The 27,968-nt window shown below is 70.2% G+C and overlaps 10 protein-coding genes across 10 annotated transcripts in view; 4 read left to right on the forward strand and 6 right to left on the reverse strand.

Moving 5' to 3' along the window:
- Nucleotides 1-308: 308 nt before the first annotated feature.
- Nucleotides 309-2,199, forward strand: FA09DRAFT_327341 (ERG4/ERG24 ergosterol biosynthesis protein; the record flags this gene model as incomplete). Its single annotated transcript, XM_025741372.1, has 5 exons — nt 309-789; nt 890-1,104; nt 1,164-1,611; nt 1,664-1,892; nt 1,943-2,199. The coding sequence occupies 5 exons, from the start codon at nt 312-314 to the stop codon at nt 1,995-1,997; spliced, it is 1,425 nt and encodes a 474-aa protein (XP_025601693.1). The 3' UTR covers nt 1,998-2,199.
- Nucleotides 2,060-6,659, reverse strand: FA09DRAFT_314209 (hypothetical protein). Its single transcript, XM_025740753.1, has 15 exons — nt 5,864-6,659; nt 5,778-5,812; nt 5,652-5,726; nt 5,301-5,602; nt 5,108-5,251; nt 4,912-5,059; nt 4,466-4,858; nt 4,259-4,413; nt 3,532-4,206; nt 3,382-3,470; nt 3,229-3,333; nt 2,576-3,178; nt 2,380-2,523; nt 2,290-2,330; nt 2,060-2,237 (listed from the first exon to the last, which is right to left on the reverse strand). The coding sequence occupies exons 1-15, from the start codon at nt 6,336-6,338 to the stop codon at nt 2,091-2,093; spliced, it is 3,531 nt and encodes a 1,176-aa protein (XP_025601694.1). The 5' UTR covers nt 6,339-6,659; the 3' UTR covers nt 2,060-2,090.
- A 422-nt stretch (nt 6,660-7,081) lies between these two features.
- Nucleotides 7,082-9,233, forward strand: FA09DRAFT_14734 (hypothetical protein). The gene has a single exon (XM_025739160.1). The coding sequence runs from the start codon at nt 7,162-7,164 to the stop codon at nt 9,067-9,069; it is 1,908 nt and encodes a 635-aa protein (XP_025601695.1). The 5' UTR covers nt 7,082-7,161; the 3' UTR covers nt 9,070-9,233.
- A 1,301-nt stretch (nt 9,234-10,534) lies between these two features.
- Nucleotides 10,535-11,169, reverse strand: FA09DRAFT_14775 (hypothetical protein). The gene has a single exon (XM_025739165.1). It carries the CDS (start codon nt 11,024-11,026, stop codon nt 10,622-10,624), a length of 405 nt encoding a protein of 134 aa, XP_025601696.1. The 5' UTR covers nt 11,027-11,169; the 3' UTR covers nt 10,535-10,621.
- FA09DRAFT_14774 (hypothetical protein) lies at nt 11,170-14,763 on the reverse strand. The gene has a single exon (XM_025739164.1). The coding sequence runs from the start codon at nt 14,484-14,486 to the stop codon at nt 11,313-11,315; it is 3,174 nt and encodes a 1,057-aa protein (XP_025601697.1). The 5' UTR covers nt 14,487-14,763; the 3' UTR covers nt 11,170-11,312.
- A 100-nt stretch (nt 14,764-14,863) lies between these two features.
- On the reverse strand, nt 14,864-15,771 carry FA09DRAFT_336028 (sterol-binding-like protein; the record flags this gene model as incomplete). Its single annotated transcript, XM_025743826.1, has 4 exons — nt 14,864-14,997; nt 15,063-15,129; nt 15,319-15,396; nt 15,682-15,771. 4 exons carry the CDS (start codon nt 15,769-15,771, stop codon nt 14,864-14,866), a joined length of 369 nt encoding a protein of 122 aa, XP_025601698.1.
- Nucleotides 15,772-16,934: 1,163 nt separating this feature from the next.
- FA09DRAFT_327346 (hypothetical protein) lies at nt 16,935-20,749 on the forward strand. The gene has a single exon (XM_025741373.1). The coding sequence runs from the start codon at nt 17,146-17,148 to the stop codon at nt 20,698-20,700; it is 3,555 nt and encodes a 1,184-aa protein (XP_025601699.1). The 5' UTR covers nt 16,935-17,145; the 3' UTR covers nt 20,701-20,749.
- Nucleotides 20,750-20,765: 16 nt separating this feature from the next.
- FA09DRAFT_327347 (hypothetical protein) lies at nt 20,766-21,516 on the reverse strand. Its single transcript, XM_025741374.1, has 3 exons — nt 21,468-21,516; nt 21,046-21,416; nt 20,766-20,876 (listed from the first exon to the last, which is right to left on the reverse strand). Exons 1-3 carry the CDS (start codon nt 21,486-21,488, stop codon nt 20,783-20,785), a joined length of 486 nt encoding a protein of 161 aa, XP_025601700.1. The 5' UTR covers nt 21,489-21,516; the 3' UTR covers nt 20,766-20,782.
- Nucleotides 21,517-21,625: 109 nt separating this feature from the next.
- Nucleotides 21,626-24,402, forward strand: FA09DRAFT_357996 (hypothetical protein). Its single transcript, XM_025744895.1, has 8 exons — nt 21,626-22,368; nt 22,418-22,629; nt 22,683-22,781; nt 22,831-23,508; nt 23,566-23,714; nt 23,762-23,872; nt 23,922-23,999; nt 24,049-24,402. Exons 1-8 carry the CDS (start codon nt 21,641-21,643, stop codon nt 24,313-24,315), a joined length of 2,322 nt encoding a protein of 773 aa, XP_025601701.1. The 5' UTR covers nt 21,626-21,640; the 3' UTR covers nt 24,316-24,402.
- A 1,002-nt stretch (nt 24,403-25,404) lies between these two features.
- Nucleotides 25,405-27,968, reverse strand: part of FA09DRAFT_336032 (hypothetical protein) — a gene marked incomplete at both ends in the record, with an annotated part of 2,936 nt that continues 372 nt past the window's right edge. Inside the window, one exon of the mRNA XM_025743827.1 lies at nt 25,405-27,955. Within this exon, the coding sequence (XP_025601702.1) occupies nt 25,405-27,955 (2,551 nt within the window). The remainder of the gene's footprint in view (nt 27,956-27,968) is intronic.

The raw sequence follows: 27,968 nt of genomic DNA on the forward strand, positions 1-27,968 counted from the left end.
CTTGGGCCACAGTGCTGTACGTGTCGCAGCGCCACGGTCGTCCTGCAGCATGCGCTCTCAGTGTGCCAGAGAGTGATGCGGCTGCGTTGACAGCGGCGCGCACGGGTGCATAAGCATGCACGGCGATGACGCGCCGCGCTCTCCTCCGCGCGCGCCTTCGCTCGCATCAAGTCAGGCCATCCGGCGCGCATCGCCTCATCTCCACCATCACCTCACACCTGCCTCGCCATGGTCCAGACCCGGTGAGTGCTACTTAAGCGCGCGCACTGCCGCCGCACCGCGCCGCTCGCCCATACTCACCCCTGCCAACCATGTCCAGCGGCCAGTCCCGCACGCCCGCAGCCAAGAGCTCCGCGTCCGCCGCCTCGTCGCCCGCGGCGACGCCCGACACGCCGACGCCGGCGCCGCGCCGCTCGTCGCGCAAGTCGGGCGCCAGCAGCACGCTGGCGAAGCGGCACGGCGCCGACGTGCTGGCGCCGCGCACGACGCACTACGAGTTCGGCGGGCCCGTCGGCGCGCTCGGCGTGACGCTCACCGTGCCCTTCTTCACGTATGCCTTCTACTACTTCTGCAACCCGCTCGTGGGCTGCGCCGTGCTGCCCACGCACCCGGGCCTCCTGTTCAAGTCGATGGGCAGCGGCATCGTGCAGAGCCTCACCGACGGCACCGGCTGGGCCATCTACTTTGGCTGGTACGCGTTCGCCGTCGCCTGCTGGGCGCTCATCCCCGCGCGCTGGGAGCAGGGCGGCGAGCTGCGCACGGGCGAGAAGCTCGAGTACAAGATCAACGGTGAGTGCGCGGCAGGTGCACTGCTGTGGCGTGGCGCTCTTGATGCGCTGCCGCGGTGCACGGCTGTGGACTGCTGCGGTGACACTGACGCGTCGCGCAGCCTTCACTACGCTGCTCGCGTCCTTTGCCGTGACGGCGGGCATCATCGTCGCACGCGGCGCCGAGGGCTTCACCTTCTTCTACGACCACTGGCCCGCACTCATCACGGCGTCGCTGGCCAACAGCCTGGCGCAGGCCTTCTACGTGTATGCGCTCTCGTTCAAGGAGGGCCGCCTGCTGGCCAAGGGCGGCAACTCGGGCAACGCGCTGTTTGACGTGAGTGCGCCGCGCGCATCGTGCCTGTGCCGCGCTGACCTCCAATAACCCCCCGGCAGTGGTTCATTGGCCGCGAGCTCAACCCGCGCATCGGCATCTTCGACATCAAGACGTTCAACGAGCTGCGCCCGGGCCTCATCCTCTGGGCGCTGCTCGACATCAGCTGCGCGTGCAAGCAGTACGTCGAGCTCGGGCGCATCACCGACTCGATGGTGCTCGTCGTGCTCTTCCACACGACGTACGTCGTCGATGCACTCTACAACGAGTCGGCCATCTTCACGCAGATGGACATCACCACCGACGGCTTCGGCTTCATGCTCTCCGTCGGCGACCTCACGTGGGTGCCCTTTGTCTACTCGCTGCAGGCGCGCTACCTCGCCTTCGCGCCCAAGGACCTCGGCTACGCCGCCGCCGCCGCGATCCTGGCGTTCAACTACTTTGGCTACTGGGCCTTCCGCTCGTCCAACGGCGAGAAGAACGACTTCCGCAACGGCCGCAACCCGAAGAGTGCGTCGTCGCGCGCAGCCAGCCAGCAGCACAAAGACTGACCCCTCTGCAGACCTCAAGTTCATGGAGACGGCGTCTGGCCGCAAGCTGCTCACGTCTGGCTGGTGGGGCATGAGCCGCCACCCCAACTACATGGCCGACCTCATCATGGCGCTGGCGTGGTCGCTGCCGTGCGGCTTCGACACGCCGATTCCGTACACGTACGTCTGCTACTTCACCGTGCTGCTCGTGCACCGGCAGATGCGCGACGACGAGGCGTGCCGCGAGAAGTACGGCAAGGAGTGAGTGCCGCGGAGAAGTCGCGCTGTGTGCTGTGCTGACACTCTCGCAGCTGGGACAAGTACTGCAAGATCGTGCCGTCCCGCATCTTCCCGTACATCTACTAAGCGCGCGCGCGTGCATCAACTACCGAGCGCTGCTTCACTTATCCTGTGCCGCTCCGCTAATACGTCTCGCGGAAGGAGTGGCATTGCATGTGTTCACTCTGTGTCGGGCACGAGTGTGGATGCGCGCGGCGTCTGCCATGGCGTCGTGGCCGCGCTGCCGTCGCCGCGCCGGAACTGCGCCTCGAAGGCCTCGACCGAGCCGCCGAGCACGCCAAATGCGCCCTGCGTGAGCTGCCCGATCTGTCGTGAAGCGGTCAGCAGTGTGTCAGAGCGGCGACGCGCAGGCACTGACCTCCTCGAGCTGGTGGATGAGGTCCTTCATCGAGAGCGCGTCTGGGAAGCTGATCAGCGCCTGCCGCAGCTGACCCTCAGCAGTACGCACAGCTAAAGTACAGCAGGTACGCGCTGCTGCCGCGGACGGCGCGCCGCTTCACCGCGGGCAGCTCGCGGATGGCGTCGAGCAGCGCCTGGCGCGAGCGCTCGGCCGGCGGGAGGTACGGCGGCAGCGGCGTCTTGAGGTTGAACGCTGCGCCGACACAGTCAGTGGATGCTCCGCGGCGGCCCCTCTTCACACTCACCGCTGCCGAGGAGATAGAAGAAGAGCAGCACGTTGCCCACCATCTCGCGGCGCACACCCGTCGCATCGACGGGCACGACAAAGTCGCGCCGCACACGCGTGTGCCAGTCGCGCCGGCTCGTGACGCGGCGCATCGCATGCAGCTTGTCGAGGATGTTCTGGCAGCAGCCGAGGTAGCGCCGGTACGTGCCCACGGGGAAGGGGCCCTTGAGACGCGGCTCGTTGCGCGTCTGCGCCAGCAGCGCCTCGAGCTTGATGAGCTGCACCTGCAGGTGCAGCTCCATCTTCTCGATGTCGTCGTGCCCCGTCAGCGCGCTCTCGAGCAGCGGCCGCTGCTCCTCCACGTCGCTGTCGTCGTCGGCGGCGTGCTGCGTCTCCTCGCGCGGCGGCTGCGAGCCGTACGCCAGCACGAGGCGCTGGTAGAGGGCGGAAAAGTTGAAGAGCAGCTCGGACAGCCCGTGCGCGAGCTCGCGGCGCGCCTCGAATGGCCACACCAGCTGGTTCATCACCGACGCTGAGACGACGCCGATGACGACGGCGACGGCACGGCGAATGGCGAGCTCCTCGACGTCCATGCCCTCGCCGCGCAGGGTATACGAGTAGACTGCGCGAAGTGTGAGCGGACGAGGCGACGGCACGTGGTGCACCACTCACGCGCGACGAGGTTGTAGGTGACGATGGAGAAGCGGCCGGCAGAGGCGCGCGCCGGCTTGCTGACGATGTAGTTGAAGCATGGTAGGCTGCAGAGGAAGCCAAAGACTGTGCGAGGAGTCAGTGCGGCTCGGACGTGGCGAGCTGGCGACTCACGCGGCAGCGCCACCCAGTCGTCGTCGAAGAGGAGCCGGGCAGCGTACGCCATCGAGGCGCCAATGACGGTGCCGAGAATCTGCTGGAAGCTGCGACACGCACGACGACGTCAGCAAGGCACCTCCGGTCTCTCGTCAACGATGCACTCACGCGATGTTGTTCGACTGGCCCATCGTCGGCTGCAGGATTACCATGTACGTGACGAGACACCACTGGCCCTGGTACTGCACGAATGTCGGCCGCGTCGAGCTGACGAAGGCAGGCGTTGCAAGCAGGCAGCAGCCGATCGCCGCCTTGAGCGCGAACTTGACATCGGGCTCGCGCAGGAACTGACCGAGCCGCCAGACGAGACGATCCGCACGCTGCTTGAACGTGCGAGCAGTCGGCGTCTGCTCGGTGTTTGGCTGGTGGCGCTTGTGCGAAGGCCAGTTCGGCGGCGTCGGTCCGGAGGTGATGGACAGGACGTCCGCTGGGCGTTGCAGCGTCAGCGAAGCCCTTTTGCAAATCACGCGTGACGTACCGAAGCGCCGCAGCAGGCCCTTCTTCGGCGCTCGGCGGCGTCGAGATCGCTCTGGGCTGCCCAAGAAGCGCCACGGCTGCAGCAGCCACCACCAGCGCGCCGGCGAGCGCTCCGACTCGATGCGCCGCACGCGAATCTTCTCCATCTCGAGCACCAGACTCGATAGCGAGCGCGCGAACTCCTCGAGCAGGAAGAGGAAGTAGAAGATGACGAAGACCTCCTCATCGGCCTGGAAGCCCGGGCTTGCGCCGAGGCTCGACTCGGACGGCTGTCCGCGCTCCGCCAGCGGGTAGATCGTATAGAGACTGCGGTGGTCTGTGAGCTGACGGCAGCTCATAAGCTAGGCAGGGCACGCACCGCTTCGTCGAGATGTCCTGCTCGTGCTGGAAACGCTTGAGCGCAGAGTTGACGTCGCGCGCAAGCGCCTCAAAGCCGGCGTCCTCGCCAGGCTCGCTGTCTTTCGACGACTTGAACGTCTCGCGCATGCCGTTGAGGCTTCGCGCGCAGGTGAACTAGTCGCGCAGGTCAGCCAGAGCCGTCCGTGAGCAGCTCGCCTGTACTCACTACGAGGCTGCGCATGTGAGGACCCACGCCTTCCAGGAACGCATTGAACGCCTTGATACGCTGCTCGAGCTCGGTGGGCTCCTCACTCTCAGCCTCGAGCGGCAGCTCGTCTTCGTCGATGAGCATCGTCAGCGGTCGGCCGCTTAGCGCTCCTGCCACGGCAGTGCCTGGCTCATGCGGCGGTAGGTGCCGTCCTGCAGCCTGCGCCTGGGCACGCTCCTCGCGCTGTGCAGCCATAATGTCGTGCTGCAGGCTGCAGCTGCTGCGCAGGCCACCGAGGTGCAGCGCCAGGCCATTCATGGCATCGACGACGCGCACGTAGTTGTCGATCTGGCCGCGCAGGCGCCAGTCGAACGGCGCCTCGAGCTTGGCCTCGGCCAGATTCTTCTTGAGCTGGACAGGGGCGTCAGGCGCACGAGCAGCACTGACACGCGACCGCCACTCACGCTGGTGAAGGACGAGTGTAGATTGTCGCTGGCGCGCTTGATGTTCTCGGAGCGGATGTTGAACTGTGAGGGATCGTCGAGCAGGAATGTCTTGGTCAGGACGCGCAGCAGCGTCGCAAAGCCCTGGAGGTTGCGCTGAATGTCACGCCTGTGCAGCGTCAGCGCCGACGGCTGCTTCACCTGTCGCGCAGCTCACTCGAGATTGGTGCATGCGCTCTGCGGCCAGAGCAGGAGGCACACCGAGTTGGTCACGATGACGCCCATGATCACGACGAGCGTGACGTCGTACACCTTGTCCGTCTCGAACTGCCCGAGCGATGCGCTGCCCTCCTTGACGACGCTGCGGGGACAGGTCAGCGGTGCCGAGCTGCGAAGTACTCCGCACGCACACTGTGAAGAGGATGACGCCGATGAGGCTGCACGCCGACGCGAACGCCGGCCGCACGAACTTGGCACGCGCATAGCCCACAAGCGCCATGGCCAGGCCGATGAAGAGCAGCACGACGACGATGTTGCTCAGCAGCGGCAGTCCGGCCTCGTGCAGCGCCACGGCCGTGAGCATCGAGGCGAGGCCCATCCCGACGGAGTAGGCGAAGGCCGCGAGCGCAAAGATGTCGGACTCGAGCATGGAGCCGATCGAGCGGCCCGGGTGGAAGTACACGACGACTGTTGCGACCATGAAGAGGTTGCTCTGCGGGAAGATGTCAGCGCTGTTGGTGCGACTGCTGCGGCGCACGCACAATCGGAATTGTCTTGCCGTCGCGGTCCGGCAGAATGTCGGCCATCCACTGCGAGAGCAGCGGCGAGTACGTGAACTGCCAGATGATGAGCACTGCTGATCAAGCGTAACGGTGGTCGCCGCTCACCAAGGAGGCGAGAAGGTACGCAATGCAGCATTTGACTGGGCGCACAGGTCAGCATCTGGTGCGCAGTCCTTCGCCGAGACACTCACGGACGTCCTTCGTCACGGCGCTGGGATTGGCCATGTGCTCGTACCAGTCGTGCAGCCACCATTTCAAGCCGCTGCGAGGCCGTGCTGGTGCCGTGTTCAGGGTGCTCAGGAGCCTCGCTTCCTCGTCCTCGCTGTTGTCGTCCAGCAGGTGCTTGTGCTCGCCCCACGCAAGTGGATCCTCGCCGCGCGGGATGTGCTCGGGGTCGGCGCTGAGGTAGCTGTCCGGCTCGTCTGAAACCGACTCGGCGCGGCCGTCCGAGCGCTTGGACGGGCTGCGCATCACGTCTCGCGAGCCAGAGCGCGACGTGCCGCGCGTTGGCGAGAGGAAGCGGGCCCATGCGCGTGGCCCGGCGACCGCCTGCGCGCCCGGCGGGCCCGTAGCGCGGCCCATTCGACTGTCGGAGGACGAGCTGCCGGTGGAGCCGTCTTGCGCTTCTGCCATCGTGCCCGAGCGGCTTGCCATGCGATGCCGCATTGGCGACAGGGCCGAGCCATCGCGGCTTGGCTCTCTTCGGCCGCGCGCCGGACTCGTGGGCTCGTCGAAGAGCGCGGCGAGGCTGTCCCACTGCCCAGCGCTGCCGAGGTCTGCAGCCGCAGGCGTGCGCGCCAGCGGCGCCTCGACGATCTCGAGGCGTGCCCAGCCGCTGAGCTCGTCGGCGTGAATGCGAGCCTCGTCGGCGTCGCGCTCGGCGCGGCGCTGGTTGATGGAGGCGGCGGCGCGCACCGACGCCTCGACGACGCGCCACAGCGCCGAGCGCGGCCGCTCGGCGGCGGGCAGCGACTGCGAGGAGAAGAGGTCCTGCGCCGCGCCCGGCGACGAGCTGGCCCAGCGGCCCGAGGCGGCGACGGCGCGGCGCGGCCGGCTGCTGCTGGCGCTGCGCGCGGGGATCTCGCGCGGCGCAGCGGCGTGCGGTGAGGCACGACTGCTGCTGCCCGCCGTCGGCGCACTATCCGGCTGGGCACTCGCGTGCTCCATGCCTGGCCGAGAGCAGAGTGCGGCGCCGTGTGCTTGCGGTGGTGGTGAAGCGGAAGGAGGCGCCGCCTCGCGTCCAACGGCCGAGCAGCAGCTCCAAGGTCAGGGGCGCTTCATCAAGGCGCGCCACGCTTAACAGCGCCGCCGTGGCCCGTGCATCGCGCGCTCTCGCACGGGTCGCTGCGTGGGAACAGGCGCAGGTGGAGCTCGCGGCCGAGGCGGGGCAGGACATTGCTTCTTCCCCTCTCTCACACACTTGCACCTCGCCGCCACCCGGCCACCTCTCGCACCTTGACAGCGGCGCACCACTGCCGCAGGCGCCAGCATGCCGCCGCCCGAGATCGACCCCGACGACAGCCAGGAGTCGGAGCTCGTGCCGTCCGACGACAGCCAGGAGTCCGAGCTCGTGCCGTCGGACGACAGCGAGGAGAGCGAGCTGCTGCCGACCGACGACGAGCGCGAGCGCGACGGTGCGAGCGGCTCGGAGCGCAGCGCCAGCCGCTCGCGCTCAGGCTCGGCGGCATCGGCGTCGCTGGCACGCGCCGACATTGCGCCGCAGCGCTCACGCCGAGCAGCAGCAGAGAAGGCGCATCTGGCGTGGGACGAGGGGCGCTCGAGCAGGTCGCCGCAGCCGCCCGCGGGCAACGGCGAAGATGCAGATGGCGCACGGCGCCTGGAGCCGCCTGGCGACGTGCGCAACGAGGCGGGCCCCTCGGTTCCGCGCAAGCCATCCGCCGAGCCCGGCCGTACGGGCCTCGAGCAGCCGGACGCGGCAGTGCAGACGCCGAAGCGCCGAGGACGGCCGGTCAAGGGCGCCAATGGCTCCGACACGCCGGCCAGCAAGGCTTCGTCGCGCGGCAAGGCGACGCCAAAGAGTAAGCGCCGCCTGTCGCACGACGCCGAGTCGCCTGCGCACAAGCGCCGGCAGACGAGCGTCGCCTCCAGCACGTCGCAGCTGCTCGGCTCACTGGCGGCGTCCGAGGCAGATCCCAGCGCAAACGCCTCGATGGTACATCCAACATCGTCCGATGCGTACTTTGCCGCGCACGCCCCCTCGGCCGCTTCGCGCGCCCGCGATGCGACGTCGCGCGAGCTTCTCTCGGCCAAGCTGCCGCCGCTGCAGCCTGCGGCGCTGCATGCCCTCTCGTCGCTGTCGCCGAGCCCGCCGCACCTGCCCGTCGCGCACTGGGACGCGCTACACCCGCGCTGGCTTGGCCTGCTAGCCGCTGGCTTTCCGATTCTCTACCACGGCCTCGGCGACGCGCGGCCTGCGCTCGAGCGCTTCGTCTCGCGCATGGCCGAGCAGGGCGAGGGCGCCGTGGCCGTCGTGCGCGGCGAGGCTCTCGTGCGCTTCGACGAGCTGCTCTCTGCAGCCGAAGCTGCCGGCAGTCTGCCCAAGGCCAGCGCCTCCGCCGACGAACACGCCTCGACCGTCGAAGCGCGCGCAGTAGCCATCGCCCAGGCCTACGCCGACGACCGCGAGAGCAGAAAGGCGCGCCCGCCGCTCTTCCTGCTCGTCCACGATGCCGGCGCGCCGGCGCTGCTCGCACCGAGAGCACAGGCCGTGCTCGCCATTCTGGCGGCGGCGCCGCGCCTGCGCCTGCTCGCCTCGGTCTCGCACGCGCGAGCGGGTGCCCTGGCGGGCCTTGGCGGCCCAGACTGGATCTGGGAGAGCCTCTCGACGTTCGTGCCACGCGAGATCTCCTCTCGGGCTGCGCGCACCGCCGGCCTGCCTCGCACGCTGCATCTCGGCGGCGCTGCAAGCGCGTCTGCACCGGGCGTGGCTGGCGCCGGCGGCCTCGTCGCAGCCAACGCGCCGGACCTCTCGGCAGCATCGGCGCTGCACGTCTTCAAGAGCGTCACGTCGTCGGCGCAGCAGCTCTTCCTGCGCGTGGCGGCACTGCAGCTCGGCACGCACGCCAACGGGCTCTCGTACGCCGAGCTGGGCGCGCTGGCGGCGCGCAACTTCATCGCCATGAGTGCCGGCTCGCTGGCGCAGGTGGTGCACGAGTTCACCTCACACGGCCTGCTGCGCCGCGTCGAGGCGCCGCAAACACAAGCGCAGCCGCAGCAGCAGAGCCAGAGCGGCGGCATGGGCCAGCTGGGCGCCGGCGGCGACCAGGGCCTGGCGGCGTTCGGCGCCGATGCCGTGGTGCGCCTGGCGATGAGCAAGGAGGAGCTGGAGCGCGCCGTCGTGCTGTGCAAGGAGGCCGCCGCGCAGGGCCGGCAGTAGCTGGCGTCGTGCCGCGAATGTAACAATAGGCATGTGGGCCACGAGGAGGCAGCGGAGTGTCGAAGCCACTGCATCGTCTCACGCGAGCCGCGAGCAGACCCACGAGTAGAGCGTGCGCGAACTTGCGTGCGCCTCTCGCGTTTCTCGGGAGTGGCTTTGCGGCCGCTCCGCACTTGCTCCCACGTCGCACTCCGCCCTGCGTAGCTTGGCGCTCCCTGAGCTCGCAGCGTGCACTTGCTGCTTCCGCAGGAGTAGAGTCGAGCACGCGACAGTGACGTGTGGTGGAGATGCTGCCTCATCATTCCCAGGCTGAAGCGTGGGCGCGCGCATGGGCGCAGTGCCACGCGGCCCGAGCGCGCCATCGTGCCGTGCTCCTTGCCGTGCCCGCCACCGTCGGAATTGCCCACACGTCATGCGAGCTCAGAGTAGGCGGCGAGAGTCGGTGCTGAGCGTCTGGAGCCATGCGCCCGCACCTCGTCGTCCGTGCGGTCTGGCTTCGCCATGCGCGCCGGGGCTAGCGCCCCCTCCGGCAAAGTCGCCGCTCCTGTTTGCCCACACTGGCGGCGGTGAGCATGCTTCTGGCCGTGTTGCTGGACTAGTCGGTGCGCATACGAGCATGCGGCGTGCGTGCGGCCAGAGGGCAGATGCGCAGCAGGCTGAATGTCCGGAGCCAGCGCAGACGCCATGCGCGCAGACGTTCTTCGCAGAGCACACAAAGCGCCTCTCGAGCGGCTGCGAGCTGCGAGATCAGCCTGCAGCCACGACGCTGCGACGTGCAGATGCTTGCCACTTGCTGCACGAGGTGCATGCAAGCACGCACCACCACGAGCTGGCAGGCTTCCTTCGCCCGCATGAGCAGCAGAGAAGTCCGAGCAGCGCAGCTTGCAGCGCACCAGCGTTCAGAGGCGCCATGCAGAGCCGCAGCATCCAGACCACGTCGGACGGACCCGCGGGTGCAGCGGGCAGCGCATCTTGCAGATCTCTGCAGCCGCCACCGCGTGGCCTCTCCCACGCCGGCGCTTGTCCACCTGCCGCAGCACGCAGCAGCCCAAGCATGCAGCGGCAGCACCCGCACCCGCAGCGGCACAGCCAGAGCGGCCCCCTCTCGCCCGCCAGCGCCTCGCTGCAGCGGGCCGGCCAGCGTGCTGCGGCTGCGGCAGCGCCTCGGTGCGGCGCACTCGGGTGCTGCGATGCCGCTGCGCCTGCCGCGCCGCGCTGCGTCTGGCGCTCGCTGCAAGGCGGTCCTTGCGCTCGCATGAGGGCAGCGGCGCTCGGGATCGGGCCGAGCAGCGCCGCCCGGGCACCAGAACACGAGCGGGAGGGCGCATGATGAGATGAGCGGGAAGCAGCGCCGAGTTGCTACGCCTCTTGTTGAGTGAGCGCCCCGACGAGGCGAGGGCTGCGCGCTGCACGCCAGGCGGACTGTCGGGCGGGCAGCGTCTTTGCGCCGTGCTCCCAGCCGAACAGCTGCGGCCTCGCACCTTCGCGCTTCCCGCCCGGCCCGCTGCGTGTGCTGCATGTCTCCTGCGCGGCTTCTGCGGGCGGGCGCTCCTCATCGTCGTGCGTGTGCGCAGTGACTAGACTTCGACGGCGACGGCGAGGGAGCAGCGCGGCGGCTGCGGCTGCATGCTGCTCTCACGGCGCCGTCCCTGTCGCCCGACCCCCTGCTGTGCCTGTCCCGCCAAGCGGCCCTCTGCTCCCAGAGTGCTCCGCATCTGGCCCTCAGGGATGCACCCCCTGTACCGCGTCGCTGCGAGCGAGCAAAACCTTTGCTCCCGCCACATCCATCCCCCACTCGCTCCTCGTCGCCGTGCTCTGCGCCCCCCACCACGCGGTCACACGCCTGCCCGAGAGGCACACAAGACACACACGACCTCGCTCGCTGCGACGCGCGGCGCGTGCCTCCTGTCGCGCTCCGCCGCTGCCGCCGGCCGCCGCGCGCTGCGACGCGCCGCATTCCTCGCGCGAGCCCCTTGCTTTTGCGTGCGCGTGGCGGGCGCACCCGCCGACGTCTTCGTCGCTCGCTCAGGCTGAAGCCTCGCTCGGCCTCTGCGGCTGTCGCGCTCCAAGGCGTAGACGCCGGCTGCCGACGCGGACAAGCCACCGTCGCTGCCGCTCTCGCGCGCCTGTGCACGCGTCGCGGGCCTCCCGACTCTCGACGCCGCCGCGCCGCAGCCGCCGCTGCTTGCCCGCTCCGCTCGGCCGGCCTCGCCCTCCGTTGCGCCGCACCCGCGCAGCGTCGATCAGGGCCGTCTGTCTGGTGCCTGCCTGCATTGCGTGTGGCCGATTAGGGCTCGCGCCGCCGCGTGCCGCCGCCGTTCCGTGCCTGCCGCGCCTGCCGCTCGGAGCACTGGCGCCGCCAAGCAGCGCAGCTCCTCGCCTTCCCCACGCACCAGTCCGCCCAGCGCCGCCATCGGCGCCTGCCGCAAGGCTCCGCCGTTCGGCACGGCCGCCTGCCTGCGCCGTTCGGCACGGCCGCCTGCCTGCGCCCTTTTCTCCGATTGTCCGGTCACACGGGCGTGTCCAGCAGCGACAGCGCGGCCTGAGCGGCACCGTCCTCTCCGCCACCAACACCACCCTTGCCGCATCGCACACCCTCGGCCATGTCTGCGCACTACGCGCGGACGCCCGTTGGCGCCTACGCCAGCCCGCACGCCGCCGCCGCCGCCTCGCCGTACCTCGCCTCCGCGCATGCGTCGCCCGTCGTCGACGAGCCGGGCGGCAGCAACGTCGCCGGCTTCGGCGCGCGCAAGTTTGCCGAGAAGCAGCGCCGCGCCGCCGACGCCGCACGCGCCCACGCCGAGCGCGACGCCCAGCGCGCCGCGCACGCCGAGTGGGAGCGCCGCCAGTACGCGCGCGAGCTGGCGCGCTACGAGGAGGAGAAGCGCGCGTACGACGAGGAGGAACGCATGCGCTGGGAGGAGCACGCCGCGTGGCAGGCCGCCGAGCAGCGCCGCGCCGACGAGGAGCGCGCGCGCGACGAATGGGAGCGCGAGGAGGCGGAGCGCCAGCGACGCGAGGCGCAGCGCGCTGAGCGGCGGAGGACAGAGGAGCAGGAGGAGCGCCGCCAAAGGGCCGAAGACGATCAGCGCCGGCAAAGGACCGAAGACGATCAGCGCCGGCAAAGGGCCGAAGACGCCGAGCGCCGGCAACGAGCTGAGAGCGACGAGCGGCGGCGGGCAGCGGACGAGCGCCAGCGCCGCACCGAGGCGCCGGCACCGTCGCCAGCGGCGCTGCAGCGCAACGAGTCCTGGTCCGTGCTCTCGAGCAACGACGCATGGGCTCGCAACGCGGCGGCCGTGGCGGCGTACGATGCGAACCGCGAGTCGGGCACGCATGCCGCAGCCCGTGTGCCGCCGGTGCGGTCCGACACGCTCGACTCCGTCGCGACGTCGAGCGCACACCTGGCATACAGCAGCGAGCGCGAGAGCGGCACGGAGCGGCGCTCGCAGGCGTCGGGCAGCCTCGACTCGTCGAGCAGCTCGGGCTCGTCGCGCACACTCAACCGCTCGGGCTCGTCGGACACGGTGCCCAGCTCGTGCTCCTCCAAGAGCCTCGGCATCGGCCTGGGCATTGCCGCCTCGCGTGCGCCGCGCGAGACGATCTACGAGGACGACTTTGAGGAGGCCGACAGCGCCGAGGAGCTCGACGGCGACGACGAGGCCGACGTGACGCTGCGCGCCAGCAAGCCCAAGACGTCGCGCTACACGCAGTACGGCGGCGACGGCCTCGACCTGCTCGACGTCAGCCTCGACGGCGTCGAGAACCACGGCCTGCGTGCCAGCAAGCTGCTGGCGCCGCGGCCGCCCTCGCCGCCGCCGGTGCCGCGCGGCGCACAGGGCGGCCGCCGCTCCATGGTGCGCGCCACGACGTACGAGCCGCTGCCCAAGGCCAAGTGCGCCGACTGCGGCGAGTCGCTGGCGTTTGAGGACCTCGTGGCGCACACGTGCCACGCCAGACTCGACGACGGCGCCCTCTCGCCGCGCTCGCCGCTGCCGCCGGGCTCTGTCCTCAGCTCGCCGCTGCCGCCGTGCTCCGGCCTCAACACGCCGCTCATCGAGAGCCCGACGGAGGAGCGCTCCCGCTCGCCCTTCTTTGACCGCTACGCCAAGCTCGAGCCCAAGGCCGACCCGCGCAGTCCGGCGCTGCCGGAGGCGAACTTCAGCGCCGCCTCGCGCTCGCGCTCGCGCGACGAGCTTCCCTCGCCGCGCACCGTCGAGGAGCGCCGCCGAGCGAACACGTCGCCGCTCGCAACGCCGCACGAGGAAGACACTGCGGCAGCCGCGGCAGCTGCAGCACAAGCACTCATCGTGGCGGACCGCAAGCGGCACATTGAGGCGCAGCGACAAGCCGCACGCAACGGCGGCGCGGGCCGCACAGCCACGGCTGTCGCCGCTGCGCTGCGGCTGCAGACCGGCGCCGTCGCGCGCAGCCCGACCAAGACGCCCTTGCCGCTCGACACGGACTCGTGCAGCTCCGACTGCAGCCACAAGCGCGACACGCCCAGCGCCTCGTCGTCCGTCTCGTCGGTGTGCAGCTCGCTGCTCGGCACGAGCCGCGACGGCGCCAAGGCGTCGCGCTCGCCCGGCGGCACGGCCATGACGCCGAGCTCGAGCTACGGGCGCTTCAGCGACCGCGAGGCGCGCGACAGGGAGCCGGCGTCGAAGCTGCGCACGAGCCCGACGAAGAGCTCGCCGATGCTCGGCCGGCGCCCCGAGATCGACCTCGGAGGCATCGAGGACCTGATGGCCGGGCTCGTCGCCGAGGAGCCGAGCGTGCCCGTCAAGCGCGGCGGGCAGCGCGAGCGCTCGCGCGAGCGCACCGGCGCCGCCGACGCACGCAGCCGGCCGTCGGCGCTGCAGCTCGACACGGGCGCGCTGGCCTCCGAGCAGCGGCGGCGCAAGGAGAAGCTGCAGCGCCTGTGCAGCGTGTGCCTGTGCTCGCTGAGCAAGAGCAAGACGCCGTTCGTCGAGCGCGACGGCCGCCTGCTGTGCGCGGCCGACTATGCCGAGCTGTACCTGCCCAAGTGCCGCAAGTGCACCAAGCCCGTCGAGCGGCAGGCGGTGAAGAGCTCGGACGGCGCGCTGCGCGGCATCTTCCACCGCGCGTGCTTCTGCTGCTTCCAGTGCGACGCCGTCTTTGCCGACGGCACGTTCTACGTCTTTGAGAATGCGCCGTACTGCGCGCGCCACTACCACACGCTCAACGGCACGCTCTGCCACGGCTGCGGCGACGGCATCGAGGGCCAGTGCCGGCAGACCGAGGCCGGCGAGCGCTACCACCCGCGCTGTCTGACGTGCCAGGTGCGTGGTGGTGTTGTGTCCAAGGCCTGCGGCTGCCGTGCTGACCCCTCCTTTGCAGTACGAAGGCGACGACGGCGAGTTCTGTGCCGAGGCGCTCGACGACTTCTTCATCATCGGCGAGCGGCGCCTGTGCGAGTGGCACGCGCGCAAGACGCAGGCGGCGCTCGAGAAGCGCAGCGGCGGGCGCAGCCGCGTCAAGGCGACGCGGCGCCAGACGATCCTGCAGACGCTGCGCTAGGGCGCAGCCCCCCAGTGCGTGTATCACCATCTACCATACCTCTCCTGTGCTAGTCGCTGCGCCAGGCCGCACCTCTGCAATACCCAGTCACACACTTCCCCAGTGGTGCCGTGGCTGACCCTGCGCAAGGGCGCCTGCCGCGCCTCCCCGTACCGATCTCTCCATGCGCTGCTCACGCTCGAAGTAGGTGTACACGAGATATATTGGCAATCCGGGTGAGGCCCGCAGCTACAGAGTCCAGGCAGCGGCACGACTAGAGCTTCGACTTCTGCGCCTTGAGCACGCCGTCGAGCTTCGTGGCGAGCATGATGTTGCCCTTGACCTTGAGCTTGCCCGACATGAAGGCCTTCTGGCCGTTGAGCTTGCCGTCGGCCATGTCCATGAAGGCTGGGCGCGCAGAGTGAGCACAGGCAGGAGAGGTGCAACGGCATTGCACGCCGGGCCCAACTCACTGTCGTCGGCGCAGTTGATCGTCACGTCGGCCTTGCCCTTGGCCTTGCCCTCGTAGGCCTCGGCGTTCTGCAGCAGAGCGAGTCAGTAGAAGCTCGGCAGGGGGTATGCACAGGTGGTGTGACCCGATGCGGGAAACGCGCGCCTCCTGCCGCGAAGGCGGACGTCTCGCTCTCGCGGCGACGCACGCCTCGACGCCTCGACGCAGGCCTGCAGCATCCACCTCCGCCCGTCGCAGGCGCGATGCCGCATGCTCACCTTCTTGAGGTCGATGGTGTACACGAGCTCCTTGCCGCCCGAGTTCTTGATGTGCATCTCGAACACGCCGTTGGTCTTCTGCAGGCGGGCATGAGGTGTGAGCCATGGGCCAGGCGGAGCAGGGCGCAGCGAGCAGTGCGGGAGCGCAGCGCAGTCACGGCAGTGCGCCATGCTCTGCTGCGGCGAGCTGGTGCGCACGCCAGCGCGGGCTGCGACGAGCAGGCAGCGTAGACGGCAAGCGACAGGCAGCGTAGACGGCGAGCGACAGGCAGCGTAGACGCTCGCTCGCCCGCCGCCGCACATGGCCGCTGCCGCGCTGCACGGTGCCGTGCTGCGCCGCGGCACCCTCGACGGCGCACGCACCTTCTGGATGTCCTTCTTCTCCTTGTCGTCCATGTTCTTGAGGCCGTCGGTGATCTGCTCGAAGAGAGCCTGGCTCTTGAAGTCGGACATGTTTGCGGGTGTGTTGTGGGGTGAAGAGGGGTGGTGGGTGTGGGGAAGGCGGTGGAGCGCCGAGCAAGCGCCGCTTATGAGGCATGCGCCGTGCGCCGGCCGCGCGTGCGATCGCCGCCGCGTTGCGGGGGCGACCTGCTGAAAGCGGCACGCAGCGGCAGCGGGCGGCGGGCAGACGGCAGCAGCCGCGGCAGCCGCGAGCGTCAGCGGCACCACGCCGGCGAGCCGCACACCACACGCGAGGCGAGCCGAAGCGACGCTCCGCCGCCCTTGCCGCCGCCGCGCCCCGCCAGCTGTAGCACCCAGCGCAGCTGCAAGTGCAGATCCGGACAGCTGCACCGCGCAGCCCGACCTCAAGCCTGTCGCTCTGCGGCTGCTCGCTGAAGCTTTGCCGGCTCTGCGGCGCGCCGAGCGTGTCTGTCACCGCGCCTGCGCGGAGCGGAGCGCGCCCCGAGCTGGCGGAGCACTGGTTGCTGGCAGCTGCAGGCACTGCATCATCGTGCGGGGACAGGCACGCCGCCCGTGTCCTCTCATCGCCGTCGATGCGCTGCCGCCCGCATAGAGTGCGCCGCGGCGACACAGAGGCGCCGTGCCTGCCGCTGCCGCGCCCGCGTGATAGGCGCTGCCACGTCTCTCGGCCGAGCCGCGCTGCTCCACACACACAGCGAGATGCTTCCCCAACCTCGTCCACCACGCGCTGGCGGTGAGGCCGAGGCAGGCGCGAGGCCAGGTCAAGCGACGAGACGGCCTGCAGGGTCCAGGCGGCAGACGTGCGACGCGCGCTGCGTGCTGTCGCTGCTTCGTCGCTCGGAGGGGATGGGCTCCGGCACGAGCTCAAGCTGCGCAGCTGCTGCCAGGCGAGGTCGCCTCTGACCGACGCGTGGCCCCGTGTCAAGCACTGAGGGAGGCCGAGTGCCACTGAAGCCAAGATCCGCGAGCCAGCTCAATTCCGAGCCCAACCGCTGCGGCACAAGCCAGCGCAGTGCTGAGGTGTGTGGGTTGGAGGCCGGAGGGGTGAGCTTGGGCGGCGCAGTGCGTGGGAGCGCGGCTTTGCTTACGTAACACCGCCGCCAAGCTGGATGCGGCACGGCGGCGTGGGAGCACTTGCGCGGGTCGCCGGGCGCGCCGCCATCAGGCCATCCGCGGCACGCTCATCAGGCCATCCTCCCTCGCAGGCCCGCTGCGACGGCGACCAGCGCGGCCGCCGATCTGCGCCCGCAAGCACCACGAGGGGCCCGCGCGAGGCGGCCGCTCATGCGCATGCCGCTTCCCTCCGCTCCCTCAACCCACATCGTGCCACCTGCGCCGCACCGCTCCAGCTAGCCCAGAGCGCCAGTCGCCGCCACCGCTGCGCGCGTGCACTGCACCCTCACCATGCTCACCGCACCGGAGCGTCGCGCCAGCCACGGCACCTTCGCCGCTCCTCCGTCCCAACCACCATCCCAGCTCTCGCAGCGCCACATGCTCGCCGCACAGCAGCACCTCGGCGCCATCTTTGGCGCGTCGGCGCAGCAGCAGCAGGCGCAGCACGCGCAGCAGCAGCAGCGCTTCGCCCCGCAGCCGCCGCAGCCGCAGCAGCCGCACCCATCGCAGCAGCAGCAGCAGCAGCAGCAGCAGCACCACTTCGACATGCCGCAGCAGCAGCACCCGCCGCCGCCGCACCCGCAGCTCGTGCAGCAGTTCCCCTACTGGGCCGGGCCCACGGCCGACGAGGCCTACCTGCGCCACATGATGCTCTATGGCGCCGCACCGCCGCCGCCGCCGCCGCAGCAGCCGCTCTCCGACGGCGCCTCGCCGCCCGTCAGCGGCAGCGGCGACAGCCCGTACGCGCTGCACGACTTTGTCATGGGCGGCGGCAGCGACACGCCCTTTGGCGCCGACGCGCCGTTCCTCTTCGGGCACGGCTTCGACAGCGCCTGGCCCAGCGGCGGCACGCTCGACCCCGCCGCGCTGAGCCACCTCAGCGTCGCCGGCAGCTCGGCGATGGGGCAGCGCAGCACGCCCGGCCTCAGCCCCAGCAGCATGCACAGCCACACGGGCGGCAGCGGCGCACACAGCAGCGGCGCATCGCTCGGCGACTCGCCGCCGCACTCGGTGTACGCGCCGGTGGGCGACATGGCGTACGACGTCGCCGGCATCGACACGGCGCTCCTCGCGCCGTTCCAGTTCGACTTTGGCGGCTTTGCACCCAAGGACGAGCTCGCCGCCGCCGAGCCGGAGCGCAAGCGCAGCGCGCCCGAGAGCGTCGAGCGGCCCGCCAAGGCGCCGCGGCCGTCGGTGTCCGCCGCCAGCCGCAAGGCATCGACGTCGGCGGCGTCTCGCAAGCGCTCGCGTGCCGACGAGACGGCAGCGGCAGCGGCAGCGGCGGCACCCGCGTTCGTCGTCGCTCCGTCCGTCAACGCGCCCGGCCTGCCGCACATGGAGGTCGGCAGCAACGCCACGGCGCAGGCCGCCATCCAGCGCATCAAGCAGCGCCAGGCCGCCGCCGCCGCTGCCGCTGCTGCCGCCGCTGCTGCACCGGCTGTGAAGCAGACCACCACCACAGCCGCCGAGCCCGCCGCAGCTGCCACGGCCAGCTCGTCCACCGCACCTGCCGCGCGCCCGGCGTCGTCGGAGAAGGCGCAGCGCAAGGTGGCGCACAACGCCATCGAGCGGCGCTACCGCAACAACATCAACGACCGCATCGCCGCACTGCGCGCCGCCGTGCCGGCGCTGCACAACCCCAAGCCGCTGCCCGGCGGCCGGCGCGGCAAGCGAGGCCGTGCGCAGGCCGAGCTCGTCGACGGCGTGCCGGCGGCGAGCAAGCTGAACAAGGCGACGATCCTCGGCACGGCCACGGCGTACATCCGCGTGCTCAAGCAGCGCGAGATCCGCCTGACCAGCGAGGCCGAGGGCCTGCGCCAGCTCGTCAAGTCGCTCGAGGGCGGCGACGAGCTGCTGGAGCTGTGGCAGGCCGAGATGCAGAAGGTCGCCGAGGCCGAGGCCGTCAAGTCCGAGGACGACGAGCTGCTCGACGACGATGACGATGAGGATGACGACGAGGACGAGGACGACGAGGACGTCAGCACCGAGTCCGTGCGGCCCATTGCCCGCAAGCGCGGCGGCAGCGGCCCGTCGCGCGTCCTCACCGGCGCCGTGCTCTCCGTCGCCTTCTTTGGCGATTCGGCCGACGACGCTGCCTCGCAGCCTGCCGCCCGGGCGATGGGTGCCGCCCACCAGCTGGTGCGCCGCAGCGGCTTCCTCGACGACGCCGAGCCGCACCACCTCGACGCCGCACCGACGAGCGCGCTGGCCCTCGACGTCGTGCGCATCGTCGCGTTTGCATCCATCGCCGCACTGCTCCTCTGGCCGGTCTTTTCGCGCCTCTTCCGCCGTCGCAAGGCCGCCGTGCGCAGGCTTGCCTCGGCTGTGCGCTCGCAGGACGCAGCGGCGGCAGCGCCTGAGCTCACGGGCGCGGAGCATGCCGAGCGGCTCGAGCGCCACCAGGCCCTGCTCGAGGTGCTCGCCCGCTCGCACCCCGATGCACGCGAGGTCAACTCGGCGCTGCGTGCCTTTGTCGTCGCGCCGACGCACGTGCTCTGCTCGGGCTACGGTCTCATCCTCGAGTCGGCCAAGGTGCTGCGCCTCGCCGTCGGCCTCAAGCCCGTCGGCCCGCCCGTGACGCCCGAGGAGGGCGCCGTGTGGGTGCGGCTGCTCGAGGTCGAGACGTCGCTCGGCCCGCTCGCACAGCCGAGCTTGCTGGCACGCCTCTACACGCTGATGCGCGTCTCGGCGGCGCTGGAGCGCGGCACGCTTGCCCGAGCCCACGCCCACGCCACCTTGGCCCTGGCGCTGCTGCGTGCGCTGCCGGGCAACACCCTTGCCGAGCGCTGGGCTGCGGCAAGCTGGGAGCGTGCCCGCCGCGTGCGTCTCATCGCCGCCGACGACGCCGCCTCGGCCGAGGAGCGCTGGCTCGACCCGGTGCTGCGCCTCACCGTGCAGGAGGCGCTCGCTCTGGCGCCTGCGCCGACGGACGTCATTGCCACCTTTAAGCCGTCGGCCGCCTCTGCCGTGCGTGCCGCGGCGCTCTCGCCGCTGCTGTCCATCGCCTCGCGCATGCACTGCACCGAGGCGGGCGAGATCTGGACGGCCATCTTTGCCTCGGTCGTGCGCTCCTCGTGCCCTGCCGGCGCCGACGAGGCCGATCTGGCGCGCGACTTTCTCAACCACACGTCCAGCTTCAACCTCGAGCTCGACGTTGCCGCCGACGAGGCGTCGCGCGAGGCCATGACGCAGCGCATCGCCGCCCTCGTCGCCGTGGCGCCGCCGAGCCTGGGCGCGCCGACGCTCGCTCGCACGACGCTCGGCGCCTGGTCGCTCATGCTCGGCAACGTGACCCTGGCGCGCAACGTGGCGCAGGGCATGCGTCAGTCGGGCGAGGCCGCCTCGTCGCCTGCCGCACAGGCCCTCGTCGCTCTGCTGCTGCCCGCCGCCTCGGGCGCCGAGCCCGCCGCCGCCTCTGCCGACGCGCTCGACATTCTCGCCTGCACGACGCTGCGCTGGCTGCTCTTCCTGCGTTCCTTCTCCAGCCTGCGCGTCTCTCGCTCCCTCTCCGACCCGCAGCGCGACGGGCTCCTCGAGCGCGCCACGGCGCTGCGCGTGCAGCTCGCGACGCTTGCGGCGCCTGGCTCATCGCTCGGCTCGCGCCGCCGCCGTGGCGCCTACTCGGCGCGGCGGCGTGCGTCGGCCGACTCGACGGCGTCGGAGGACAGCAGCCGCTGTGCCACGCCGCTGCTCAACGGCTCGTCTGCGCAGCGAGTCACGGGCGTCGAGGACGCGCGCGACGCCCTCACCGACGTGCTCACGGCGCTCGCCCGCCGCGCCGCGCACAAGAACGCGCGGCTGTGGGACGACGACGAGGCGCACGACTCGGGCATCGAGTGGATCTGATTCGGCACTCTCTTTTGTACAATGTAATTGCCTGCGACTTGTTCGTACTCCTGGTGACTTGTGAACCCCGTGTGAGCGCGCCCTAGGCCGGCGGCGGTGCAGCGGCGGCGTCGGCGGGCCGTGGCCGCAGCTCCTCGCCGAAGAGGGCGTCGCGCGGCGCTCGCCCTTGCGTCTCGCTGCGGAGAGAGGTGGGGTCAGCCGCAGCGCCATGCGATCGCAGGCGGCACAGCGCGGCGGCGTGAGGGCCCCTTTTGCCGTCGCACTCTGGCGCGAGGGCCCGCTTGCCGTCGCACCCGCTCCCCCTGGCGTGCGGCTCTATCCCGCCGCGCGTGGCCACTGCCTCACCTGAGTGCGCCCTTGAGGATGTGCGTGAAGCGGCCGCCCTTCATCGGCGGCGGCGTCGTCTCGTAGCCGACGGGCAGGCCGCAGCGCGTGCAGTTGAAGCGCCACTGCTTCTCGACGCGCGCGCCGCCGGCGCGGCGCACGAGCACGAGCTTGCCCTGCGTGGCGTTGAGCTTGAAGGTGCGCGCGGGGCGCACGCGCCCGGCGCCGTCGGGCGTGGGCGTGCAGTGCAGCACGAGGGCGCCGTCGAGCGGGCGCACGGGCAGCGCCGCCAGCGGCACGTCGACGACGAGGACAAACTCGCCGCAGAGGCAGTAGCAGGCGCGCAGCGGCGACGCCGGCGCCGCGCCCGGCGCACTCGCGCTCACCGTCGACTGCAGAGGGTGTTAGTAGGTGTGGATGCTGGGCGACGCTGCACGACGCACGCGGGAGATGACCTTGGGCATCGCGTGGCAGGCGTACGCGCGGCGATGGTGGTGGTGAGAGAAGAAGGCGCGGCGAGGCGAGCCAGGCGAGACGCGCGCCTCCACAGCGGCACCTTGACGCGCCGCGCCGCTCCTGCCGTCCCACCACCATCGTCGCTCAGGCATCACCCAGCATGCCGCGCGCGGCCGCGCTCAAGGCACGCTCGTCGCTCGCCGCCGCCCTTGCCGGCGACGGCGCGAGCCTCTCGCCCGAGTCGCGCCGCGTCGCCCTGTTGCGCGCCGCCGCCGACGACGCCGAGAGCGACAGCGCCGACGACTTTGCCGCCAGCCGCAGCCACAGCGCGCCCAGCGCCGCGGAGGAGGACGACGAGCCCGCCTCGGAGGACAACGCCGCCTCGGAGGACGAGGAGATGAGCGACGCCGGCGCACAGGCCGGCAGCAGCTCGAAGCGCAAGCAGCCCGCCGGCGCCAGGGGCAAGGGCCGCACGGCCAGGCGCGCCACGCCCGAGGTGTCGGGCAAGCAGGACGCCGCACAGGGCGCGCAGGCGTCGCGCGGCGTGCCGTACTTTGGCGCCGACGGCTTCAGCTACCACCTGCGCCAGCCGGCGCTCGTCGGCGCGCTCTACGCCTCGCCGCGCGCCACACACGTGCTGGAGTCCCAGTGGCCGCGCGACGGCGCGCGCCCGCAGACCGAGATGCGTGCTCTCGAGTTGACCGTCGAGCGCACGAAGCGCTACCACGCCGCCGCCATGATGACGGCGGGCCAGGACATCGACGTTGGCTGGTGGCCGGGCAAGCAGCGTGCGCAGCAGCACGCCGCTGGCAGCACGGCCGAGGGCAGTGACAAGATCGGCATGCCCTTTCAGCTGGACGTTGCGCCCCCGGTGCTGCTCGAGCCGGCGTGAGTGCAGCCGTCGCCGTGCGCTGGCCATCGCTTACGGTCCATGCAGCGAGGCGGCGCCGTACCTCGCGCCGCTAGCATCCACATCGAGTGCACAGCCGCTGCACCCACCCGAAGTCAACGAACGCCTGGACGAGCAGGATCCCGTGCGCTTCGTCGAGGCGCCGCCGGCAGCCACGTCGGACGTGCTCCACCTCACTGCGGGCCTGGCTGCTGAGCGCCGCAAGATTGCCATTGCGCGAGGCCAGTCTCTTCGTCTGGGTGAGCTCCGAAGAGGTCCGCCTCTGCGCGAGTCGCTGACCGTACCGCCGCAGACTCGCTCGGTCTGTCGGATCCCGGCGGCCACGCGCTCGACGCAGGCGGACACGTGTACGGCGTGGACTTTCGACCCACGCCTGTGCCCTTCACCGAACGTGAGTGTGGCCTCCCGTGTGCTGCTCCTCGCTGACGCCTGCTGCTCAGCCAAGGAGTACCTCGTCGTGTCGGCGTCGAGCGCCGTCGCCCCGCGCACGATGCTGGGCGAAGCTGCACCGCGGCCGGCTCCTGCGGCGCTGCAGATCTGGAGCGTCAGCGCCGGCCCGGCCGGAGCTGCCACGCAGGAGCTGCTGCTCTGCCACGACTTCGGCACGGCCACGCAGGTCAGCTGGTGCCCTGCTGGCCACGACCACCGCGCCGCTGGCTCGACGCCGAGGCGGCTGGGCGTGCTGGCCGGCGTCTTCTCGACGGGCGTCGTTGCCGTCTTCGCCGTGCCGCACCCCGACGACCTCAAGGCGGGCGGCACCGTGCCTCGCGCCGTCAAGCTCGAGCCCGTCGTGCTGCTGGAGGTGCCCGCGACATGCCTCAGCTGGGGCGGCGGCGAGCGTCTGGCCGCCGGCTGCATGAACGGCCACGTCGTCGTCTGGCCCATCGGCGACGTGCTGCGCGCAGGCAAGCGCACGGCGCTCCCGTCGCACTACTTTGAGGTGCACGACGCCGGCATCCTCTCGCTCGCGTGGGAGATGCTGCCGCCGCTCGACTTTGACGGCGAGCCGCAGGAGGACGAGCTGCCGCACGTCGTCACTACGGCCTCGCTCGACGGACAGGTGATTTGTTGCGACATTGACGACCCGTGGATGACCGACGCGAAGAACTTTACTCGAGGTGTGTGAGGTGTGAGAGGTGTGTGAGGTGTTAGGCCGCTGCTCACGCTCTGCACAGCCCATCCGCAGATTACGGCGTGGAGTGCGCACCTCGGCGGCGTCCTTGCCGAGCGTCCCGACGAGGGCACGACGATTGGCCTGGTCGGCAACCGCGCCGACACGCGCGGCCAGTTCCACTCGCTCACTGCGCAGCCCGGGCGAGCGCTGGTGAGTGGCGCTGCGCCTTGCATGCACCTCTTGCTGATGGTCTGCAGAGCCTTGCGACGACGCCGAACCACGTCTACTACGCCCGCACGAGCACCGACGGCGCCGTGTACGTCTCTAGCATCCTCATCGATGCCACGGAGCGCCGCCGCGCGTCGCGGGTGAGTCGCCTCTCGTAGAGATCCTGACCAGCGCTGACTCGTCTCGCAGATGACGCAGCCCGTGTACTGCCTCGACATTAATCGGTCGACGGGCGAGCTGCTCATGAAGGACCAGCTGCTTCCTCGCGTGAGTGCCATGCCCTTCGTAAACTTGGTGCAAGCTGACCGCGCCGCAGCCCGCGTACTCCGAGGACGCGCCCACGCTCGGCTGGCACCCCCGCGTCGCCGTCACGGCGTCGGCGTGGTGTCCCAACGCCGGCCGCGGCCTGCTGCTGGCCACGGGCGCGGCGTGCGGCCTCGTGCGCATCGACTGGCTCGGCCACCACCTGCGCTTCGAGGGCGGCGAGGCGCCCGAGGAGGGCGCGGAGATGCAGGACGCCGACGACGCCGAGGAGGAGGATGAGGGAGAAGAGGAGGAGGAGGAGGATGGCCACGACGACTGATGGCGCCTTATGACATACCTGAGCCCGCACGCACCGGCCCTTTGAGCCACCTGTACACCACACCCTGTCACTCTACTCGTCACCCACATCGTACATCGCGAGGACGCTGGCAGCGCTTGCGGCACGTCGCCAGCGATGACTGCTGATGACCTTGCTCTTGCACGAGCGCAGCGGAGCCTTCGGCAGTGCCACATCCAGACGGAGGCCCGCGCCATCATCCACGCGGGCGAGGAGCAGGTACGCGCGCGCGTACGCTGTCGGCGACACGCGCCCGTGCAGCTCCAGTCGCAGCGTCAGCCCTCCGCAGGCACCGCGCCGCAGCATGCAGAAGCACCAGCGCACTGCTCACAGCTCTGTCTGCACGGCGCAGCGAGGCTAGTAGCTGCTGCGGTGTCCGCTGCCGCAGGCGCACACCGGCGCGGGAAGGCACCACGCTTGACGCGCCGAGGCAGCAGCATGAGTTGGCGCGAGCTTCCTGGCCACCTCGGAGCGGCCTGAGGGGCAAAAGACCAGCCACGGATGTGCAGCGGCTCCTACGGCGTACACACAGTCCTCTGACTGCGCGGCGCCGCACCAACAACGCTGCGACGCTCGCTGCGCTCCTTCTCATCTCATCGTCGTCGCTCTACTCGGTCGTCGTCTGCTGGGCTGTGGTGCTGAGGGCGTTGACTGCGGCGCAACGAAAGGCTGGGGAAGGAGGAAGCGGCAGCGCAGCCACCGGCGCCCTGCACGATGATCTGACAGCACGGCGGGAGGGACATCGCTACGCCCGCCCTCGGACTGCGCCGTCCCGTGTCGCTTCTCTCTTCGTGCGCTAGCGGCTGGCCGCAAGCGCCACTTCGCAGCGCTGCACGAGTCGACTGCCGCGACGGTAGCAGACATCCGCTCCTGGCACGGCCGCCGGCCTCGGGGCGCCGCGGATCCGGGGCACGAGCAGGTCTCTCAAAGCGTCACCTCGCTGCAAAGTTTCAGATTTTCCCATCGCTCCCACCTTTGCCCTCCCTTCCGCCCTGCCAAGTCGCGGAGGTTCAGCGCGGGGCTCGACTTCCACAGGCCGGCACCGTACTCACCTGCGCGAGACTTGCCAGTCTAGCACACCCGCTTGCCGTACGCCTTTCGCTCGTCGGCGTGGATGAGATGCGTGTTGTACGCGATGAGCTCGGCGATGTCCGGAGTGAAGACGCCCATCATCAAAAATTGATAGCACGGATGCGATGCGAAACGCCAGGAAGCATCAGCCTCGTCGTCCGTGATGCGGCCCACGCAAATCGCGCCAAGGCAGCCCTTGCCAGGATCGCATGGAGCGCCAAACGGGGCTTGCGCGCAGCGAGTCGCCAATGTCGTCGTGGGAGAGAGCACGCAGCCACGAATGTGATCAGTGCGCACAGACACAAAGTCGTGTGACGCGCGCGATGTGCCGATCTGCTCGTTGGAATGAGGGAGCGCCTGGCTGCAGCACGCGCAGCGATTGGTCTGCACAGAAAGCACGTAGCTGTAGAAGTCGGTCGGCTCGTCTGCGAGGGGACGGTTGTGGTAGCTGTTGCCGTCGCGGTAGAAGTGGCCGAAGCGCCCGACGTTACGGTGCTTGACGACGTGGCCGTCGCGAACGACGTGGTGGGTGACGAGTATGGCCTCGACGCCTTTCAGGTCGCTGCGGAGCTGCCCAGTGAGGAAAACGTGCCCCGCTGCGTCGAGGAGCGGACGGAGGACAGTGAGGCCTGCGTCGATCAGAAGCCCAGAAAGACCCGCGCGGGCCGTGATTGAGACACAGATCACGGAGAACAGCAGGTCGAGCAGCGGGCCGCGGAGCGCACGAGGTGACAAGGCGAGGAATCGCGAGATGTTGCGCGACAGAGCCCAGAGGGCAAAGCCTCCTCCAAACGATTGCCCATCTGGGTGCAGAATGTGCGTAACGAGCGGGAAGTGTGTGTCGCAGCTCTTGATCAGCTGGCACACCGCCATCGCGAGCTTCTCGTCCACGCGGTTGGCGGCGGCCGCGAAGAGATGCAAGAGATGGCCGGGGAGAGCGGCGTTGTCGAGGTCGGAACGGTCGGCGGAAGCTGGTGCGTTGGCAGCCGCAGCGAGCGAAAAGACGCCCGAGTGCTCGCTGCGCTCGGCAAGGGGAATCGGGAGAGCGCACGCAAGCGGCTTCGACCAGCGGGCGGCAAGCAGGCAGAGGGCGGGCAGGGACGGCTGCTGCAGCTGGCCGATCTCCTTCTCCACCTTGAGGGCAGCGTCGCGCAGCGGCCCTGCAAGGATGACGCGGGCGGCTTCGCTGCCAGCAGGGCTCTGGCTCTGCTCTTCGAGCATAGCGTGCAGCATGCGTGCCTGCCTCTGAAGCGGCTTCAGTAGGCGCATCGCGCTGCGCATCGCATCGTTGTCGGAGAAGGCAGATGCGTCCACCGGGTACGGCAGAACGCTCTCCAGCTTTTCGACCGCAAGAGCGACTTTGTCTTGCGCGTCGCCGTCGAGGTCCGGCGGCAGCGAGCCATCCTCGACTGGGAAGAGCGATCGCAGACCGAAGAGGCGCACAAGCTCGTCGCTGAAGCACGGCCACGGACGATCTTGCTGCATCACGCACATCTTGATGACGCAGTTGTAGGCCTGGGTGAGCCTCGTCTCGGCCAGCCTGTCGTCGAGCAAGATGAGGGGTGCGATGAGAGTGTCGCTTTGCGCAGAGTAGACAAAGGGTTGCGCGAGGATGCGAAGGTGGCCGCACATGCGCACGACGCGAGCGCGCAGCTTCTGAGGCTTGTCTTTGTATGCGTGCCAGTAGTACTCGTCCGTCATCCGCCTCATCATCCGGCTGTGCTTCTTCCACTCAGTCTGGGCGGTGATGATCGCGAGTCGACGTGCGGCGAGCGCGAGATATTGTGCGGTGCGTGCGGGAGGCTCGTCGAAGTCGACTCTTCCGTCGTCTTGCTGCGCGTCTCCAGCAGCCTTGTGCTCGTCGGTGGCCTTCTTGACGGCGTCGAGCGCCAGGCAGTGCTCTGCGGCAAGCGCAGCCGCGTCTCTGCGCTCAGCCTCGTTGATCTGTCTCGTCTCCGCGTCCGCTAGGTTCTTCAACCTCTGCTCTCGCTCCCGCTCCATCCTCTCCAGCTCCTCGTACCGAAACGCATCTGCCTCATCACGCTCCGCCCTCAACTTCTTGCGACGCTCGCGGGCGATCTCCTGCTCCTCGTATCTGCTCATCAGCTTCGGCTGCTCCGCTTGATCTTTGCGCCTCTTCTCGTTCCTCTCCTCCTCTTTCCCCTCCGCAACTCTCAACGCCTCCGCCTGGGCCTGGCGCCACTCCACAAAGACTCTCCACGCCTCTCTGCTGGCCTGGACTTTCTGCTCCTCCTCGGGTGTCCGCGCCGGCGTCAGATGCGACGTCGAGGCCAAGGCTGTTGCGCGCTTCCGCGGCGAGACTGCCTTGACTGGCTGCGCGGGCGCGACGCTGGAGGAGGCCGCGCTCGCCTGGGGAGCAGGCAAGTCGGCGAGCTTGACTGGCCGCGCGAGCGCGACGTGCGAAGAGGCTGCGCTCGCCTGGGGTGCAGGCGGCTCGGCGAGCTTGACTGGCCGCGCGGGCGCGACGCTGGAGGAGGCCGCCTGGGGTGCAGGCGACTTGGCGTGCTTGAATGGCCGCGCGGGCGCGACGCTGGAGGAGGCCG

This window comes from Tilletiopsis washingtonensis, assembly GCF_003144115.1.
Source record: "Tilletiopsis washingtonensis strain MCA 4186 unplaced genomic scaffold FA09scaffold_1, whole genome shotgun sequence".
Lineage (NCBI taxonomy): Eukaryota > Fungi > Basidiomycota > Exobasidiomycetes > Entylomatales > Tilletiopsis > Tilletiopsis washingtonensis.